General features: G+C 43.5%; 1 protein-coding gene across 1 annotated transcript in view; it reads left to right on the forward strand.

The window, feature by feature from the left end:
- lrrc4cb (leucine rich repeat containing 4C, genome duplicate b) overlaps window positions 1–5168 on the forward strand; it is a 41585-nt gene extending 36417 nt beyond the window's left edge. The window contains exon 2 of the mRNA XM_020099535.2: window positions 245–5168. Within this exon, the coding sequence (XP_019955094.1) occupies window positions 272–2158 (1887 nt within the window). The 5' untranslated portion in view covers window positions 245–271 and the 3' untranslated portion in view covers window positions 2159–5168. The remainder of the gene's footprint in view (window positions 1–244) is intronic.
- Window positions 5169–6825: the final 1657 nt, after the last annotated feature.

Below are 6825 nucleotides of genomic sequence, written 5' to 3' on the forward strand. Positions count from 1 at the left end.
TGACCAACGCTCCCAAACGTCCATTTCACAATCATAAAACATAACAAAGCAGCAATTGTTCATATCTGAGATTCTGAAAAAAGCAAATGTTTTGGTTGCCAGTTAATTTTCTGCCGACTATTCAATTCGGAATTAAAAAGATCTTGTCAAGAGTCAAATTTAACCATGACTCAGAAATACAGCATCAACATCTGGTCCAATGTGCTTATTAACTATTTTTCTTTTTTCTGTCTTCTTGTTGCAGAGAACACAAACAGCAGATGAACTATGAATGCTGAACACAATGATCTCCTCCCTCCAGCGCCAGACAATGAGAGGTCGTAGGCTGAAGGGGGCGCTGTCCAACCCCCTCTTTGTGCTGCTTTTAGCCCTTCAGATCCTGGTGGTGGCTGGGCTGGTTCGCGCTCAGACCTGTCCGTCTGTCTGCTCATGCAGTAACCAGTTCAGCAAAGTCATATGCACCCGCCGAGGTCTACGGGATGTCCCAGATGGCATTTCCACCAACACTCGCTACCTGAACCTCCAGGACAACCTCATCCAGGTCATCAAGGTGGACAGTTTTAAACATCTGCGCCATCTGGAGATCCTGCAGCTGAGCAAGAACCACATTCGCAGCATTGAAATTGGTGCCTTCAATGGGTTAGCCAGTCTCAACACTTTGGAGCTCTTTGATAATCGGCTCACGACAATCCCCAATGGAGCATTCGAGTACTTGTCCAAGCTGAAGGAGTTGTGGCTCCGGAACAACCCCATTGAAAGTATACCATCATATGCCTTCAATCGAGTCCCCTCACTTCGAAGGCTAGATCTGGGTGAGCTCAAACGTCTCTCCTACATTTCTGACGGAGCTTTCAAGGACTTAAGCAACCTGCGCTACCTGAACCTGGGAATGTGCAACCTCAAAGAGATTCCCAACATTTTACCGTTGATCAGGCTTGAAGAACTTGAAATGTCAGGAAACCAGCTCTCTGTTGTCAAGCCCAGCTCATTTACCGGATTAGTGAACCTCCAGAAGCTGTGGATGATGCATGCCCAAATCCAAACTATCGAGAGGAATTCATTTGATGACCTGCAGTCAATGGTGGAGCTCAACCTGGCTCACAACAACCTCACCTTTCTACCACATGACCTCTTCACGCCACTGCATCGCCTGGAGCGGGTCCACCTCCATCACAACCCTTGGAACTGCAACTGTGATATCTTGTGGCTCAGCTGGTGGCTGAAGGAAACTGTACCTGCCAACACCAGCTGCTGTGCACGTTGCCATTCTCCGTCAGCTTTTAAAGGTCGCTACATTGGGGAACTGGACCACAGCTACTTCCAGTGTGATGTTCCTGTCATTGTGGAGCCACCCAGTGACTTGAATGTGACAGAGGGCATGGCTGCAGAGCTTAAATGTCGTACAAGCTCGTTGACATCCATCAGCTGGCTTACACCAAATGGCTCATTGGTGACACATGGGGCTTACAAGGTGCGTTTGTCTGTACTCAATGACGGGACACTGAACTTTACTAGCGTCACAATGCAGGACACTGGGACATACACCTGTATGGTTAGTAACACAGCAGGCAACATTTCCGCCTCTGCTGTCCTTAATGTTACGTCCGTGGAAAACAGTGGTGTGACCTATTTCACCACAGTCACCGTGGAGACCATTGAGACTCCAGGGGACGATAGCCAAACGCCGTTCGGCTGGGTGTCGTCCTCAACAACTAAAGGTACTCCTGTGTCAACGAGGACCACAGAGCGGACTTACACCATTCCAGTTCTTGATCCGGATGGAGAGGGAGCCCTCAACGGCCTGGACGAAGTGATGAAAACCACCAAGATTATCATTGGCTGCTTCGTGGCCATCACGCTCATGGCCGCCGTTCTGCTGGTTATTTTCTACAAGATGAGGAAACAGCATAACCAGCAGGATCCCGATGGCCCTGCCTCTTCTATGGAGGTCATTACTGTTGAAGAAGAGCTTGCAGGTGTTGCTGCCATGGAGAGACACCTATCGTTGCCCCCTCTGGAGCACTACAACCACTACAACACCTACAAGAGCACTTACCACCACCCGTCCATGCTCAGCACCATACACAGCTCTGCCACACAGGAACCTTTACTGATTCAAGCCTGCTCAAAAGACAATGTACAAGAGACCCAGATCTGATCTTGTATTTGACTAAATATCCACTATCAGCAGTTTCATACAAGTACAATGGACAAAAACACGAAGACAAAAGAAAATCAAAAATGGCATTGACTTGACAGAGTTGATGTCGATAATAGCGATAAATCAGCATTTGGCAAAGGGACATCACACGATACTTTAACAAGTGTCTTTACAAAAACAAAGATTATTTATTAAAAATATGTCTAGTGACTAAATGAAGAAAAACAATTTGTGATAGCTTTTTAGCACATTTTATTTCTCTCTCTCTCTCTCTCTTTCTCTCTGTGTGTGTGTAATACTGCACAAGGGAAAGAATGGTTCACTAAAGGCGAATATGGAATTCATTGTCTACATCTGAAACCTATTGCAGAAATTGGCCTTATTCTACAATTATTACAGTGCTATTAATAGAATAGTTTGATTTGAGTAACAACTATTTTGTAGAAATGCATTGCTTTAGTCGGGAGAAGCATTTAGTTTCCAGTTGTTGGACAAATCTTGTCCAGTTTAGCAGAGGTTTATGAGACAAAACATAAAATGGGTTTATTTTGGCGCCATTATATTGTAGCTGTCATTCAACACAAAATGGGATCTGTTAATGACAGGGCTCCGGATGATATCACAGTGAAGCCAGCATGCCTGAGGAGCAACGCAGCCAAAATGAGTAAATGTGCATTTCCCCTGTGGCTCCTCAACAACAGACATAGATCCTTCACTTTAATTAAGATTAAGTTCTTGCTCCCACCCCTCCTCCTACATTTTCTTTATGCTTCTACATTTACTCTGTCTTTCTTTCTACTCCTCTATTCCATCTCTGAATTCTCCATCTTCCCCGTCTACCCTTGTTCTGCTTCCCCCTCTCTGTCTCTCTCCTCCATGTCCCCATTCTTCTTTGATTGTCTCTCTGTCACTTTGCTCAGGCAGGTTCCTCACCCCTTCGCCATGTCTCATTTGTCTCGCTTTATCCGTCGGCGTGTGCCGCACGACGGCAGAATATTGCTTGGGAAAATGAAGGGGAGCATAAGGCTGCAGTCTGCAGCCTCCCTGTTAACCCAGCAATGATCTACGTCCACTCAGCGTCGTGTTACCTTGCCATCACCCCAGGGTCACACAAGCTTGGGCGCTGATAGTCCATCTGTTAGTACAGATAAAGAGGCAAATGAGGCTGCTTTGTAATGTAGTGTGACCCTGTCAGTCTAGCACAGAGAGGGCTAACATCGTCAGTGAAGCAGCTAGGAACCTGCAAAAAATAAGGGGATATGGGTTATAGCTCATTAATCTGTATCAGCAGTTCATTTGCGGACTAACAGAGGAAAGCTGATAACAAAACAGCATGAGACTTTTCACTCTCCCTGTGCCTCACATCTAACGGGGGGGCGGAGGCCTTTGATATTGAAGCGACCCCTGTTCGGTCTCATTTTTTTGTCAGAGAAAAACACACAAACTTTGATGTTGCATCATTTATGGACCATCAAAACAGTGTCTCTCCTGTAGTCTGTTGACGCTCTGCTTTTTCATTTAGTCTTTCAAAGAGGGAGGCTTACGGAAGGGGGAGGTAGGGATGAAAAGTGAAGAGCAGTGGGTGGGGTGGGGGTGGCGAAGGGGTGTGGATCCACAACGGTCATGAGGGGTCTTCAAACGGAGATATTGCCGATATGAAGAGGGAGAGGAGTGAAAAAATAGATAAGGAATAAGGAGGCAAAACTAGCCATCAGACGGTTGCCAAGGAAACAGTGACCTTGTGCAGAAAATAAAAAGAGGTAGATCTGGCTTTCTCTTTGGTCGATGCAACGAGCACAAAGCGTATATATTTTGAGCCAATTTCCTAAAAGCGATTCTGCAAATGCCAAATCAAGAAAATTGCTATAATGAAACGTGTGTTCACAGATGGTTCTGATGGGATCTGACCTGCACACGTCTTAAATAGAATAAAAAAACCGAAATAAATCACTGCGCGATGTGAAAAACTGAACAATTTAACCATCCAGCAGTTCCACTCGCCTTATTGATTTTCATCCCTGTGAAGACGGCGACCGTAGCATGAGCGTAATAAAGCACTGTCACAGAATCACGTGCCTCTGATCCGTCATTCTCCAGAATCCGTTTTTACATTTTCTACAATAACGGCAAACAAAAGGTGGCGGGGGGGGGGGTAAATGTAAAAATTTACATCTAAAGACTGGTGACATCTGTTGAGGTGGAGACGGATGAAACTGCAAATGGAGCAGGAAGAGCAGACAAACCAACACATTCATCATCGGCGTCTCGTCAGCCATGAATGACAAGAGTAGGACAGTCAATGAGTGACCCATTCTTTCCCTTTCCACTGTTTTCTTTTTCGATGCTCAATTCCTTTTCAATGCTTTTGGTGGCTTAATGATTAAATGTCGACGCTGGCTACAGTGAAAAAAAAAAAAAGGTTGAGATTTTTTTTTTTTATATATATATATACATATATATATTTGGGGATGAGGATTGTGAGTTATTCGGAATGAATGGAATATCTCTGTTTTGGTATTTACTTGAGCGGGATGGCTTGATGTGAAGAGGTATTTGAATGCCAGAATGAAATTAAGACTGACAGAATGTTGGGACTTGAAAATACCAGCGGAGTGAGCTTGATTTATGTGCAAAACCCGAAGCCAAGGTGATCAAATTCTTGTGTGTTATTCTGCCAACTGTCTACGTATGGGGAGGGTTACTGTACGAGGGGATATTCTCTCTCATTTTTGGAGAGAATAATCATCAAATGGTGAAATTTCTACAAAAAAAAAATATTTTCAAAAACATAATACAAAAAAAAAAATCTTCAGATCATAATTTTACATGTGCTTCAATTGTTAAAAAAAAGACGAAAAAGCAAAACAAAAAATGAGAAAAAAAAAACAAACAAGAGACTTGTGCTTGTAAGGAGTCCAACTAATTTCTCTGAGGATGATGTTCAATTATTGATACCTGAGATTGTAGTTCATACTGTACATGAATACAAATAAAAATTGCAATTCTTTTTTTTTTTCCAATAGATTTCATTGAATGCATTATTCACCGGCGATGTCGCCGTTTTTTCCATCTCTGCCCCATTTGCACATGAAAACATTTATAGAGATACTCAAACAAAAAGGATTACTTAGCAGCTCCCAGAATGCTGAAGTGAGAAGAATGTGCTGCGAGGAAACGTACTGTGGCGTATTTTATGAGGTCAGAGGAGGGAAGTGGATCTCGGAGAGGAAAAGGAAGAGTGATCTTTCTGTATTATCCATGGGAAGTCGGATTCCTTTATCTAATTTGAATCACTCCATCTGTCTGACAGGATAATTTGCTGCATGCAGGCAAATCTGAGAATTTCATAACCAACAGCACAATGGGCTCACCCTGCGCTCTCTCCGCTGACTCAATATGATGAACAAAGGACCTCACAGACCCTTGGAGAACATTGTCACGGGCATAAAAACACAAGTCTAATAGCACTACCCTCACTGCCACTTCCAAATGTATTCAATCTCAAATCTATTAAACTGAATCTCAGCAGGAGATGACCATGATTTTATATCTAAAAAAAAAAAAAAATAAAAACCAGTGAAGTGGCCGCTTTTTCATGATGACATCCCCACTACGCCAAATAGCACAGAATGACATTGCCTTTGGGATTTGCTCTATTTCATTCACAAAGTACTCGATGGCGACGCTGGCCTCGTTTAGAAAATACACTCGTTTGTCCACAGACGGTTTATAAAAATGGACGTGGATCCTCCAGAACACCAAGCAACTACTGGGGTGGCAAGTCAGTTTCCATAGGTTTCAATGAGAAAATGACTTCACACTTGATCCATCACATCAGTAAACATTATCCTTTAGAGTTTATTCTCTCAATCTCTTATTTTAGGTCTCCTTCAGAATACAGAAGGATGTTAATGTTGTAAGTCCCGGTCCCATGTAGACTCTAATAGAACCTAAAGCACCATATGCACTGGGGCCTTGGATACCGTGTGATCGACAGCGAGTACCGTCCAATGTGTCAATTAGCTCCAACCCCCCACTCCTCCAAATATGGTTACTTCTGGTTTCCAAAAAAAAACAAGATGGTGCCGTTCCAACATGGAGATCATTCATTCATTACCTAACTGATCGATTCATCCAGGAGGTGACACATCCTCAATGAAATGATGCCAATGAGTCCAACTCAGAAACCGAACAGTGTTCACATTCATTTCATCAGTGCACATGAAGCTGCATGTGGGAGAGTGACAAGCAATGAATCAGATGTTGGTTCATTTTTTTCCGTGGGAGCAGTGTGGGTTTGTGTCTTTGTTTTTCAGAGCACTTGACGTCAACTGACAAGAATGAAAAAGAAAAAAAGAGGCTGCCGTTCTGTGTCAGTGACTCTGTGTGTGTGTGTGTGTGTGTGTGCACGGGTGTTGAGTCCTGATCATTTAAAACGTGAAATTCAGCTTCACCCATGCTGTTCATTCACAGAACTATACGAGAGAATTACTTTTTTCCCCCCAGACACATACACCATGAAACAACTGAAATCTGGCCATGTTCCCTTTAGGTTAGAGTCCAAGTGACAACAGGTCAAGATGTGAAGAAAACCACAGGAGATATTGTGTTCAAGAGGCCAACTACATGTTATATAAAGGCCGTTTGACCTCCCAAATCTCATC

This window comes from Paralichthys olivaceus, chromosome 1, assembly GCF_024713975.1.
Source record: "Paralichthys olivaceus isolate ysfri-2021 chromosome 1, ASM2471397v2, whole genome shotgun sequence".
NCBI lineage: Eukaryota > Metazoa > Chordata > Actinopteri > Pleuronectiformes > Paralichthyidae > Paralichthys > Paralichthys olivaceus.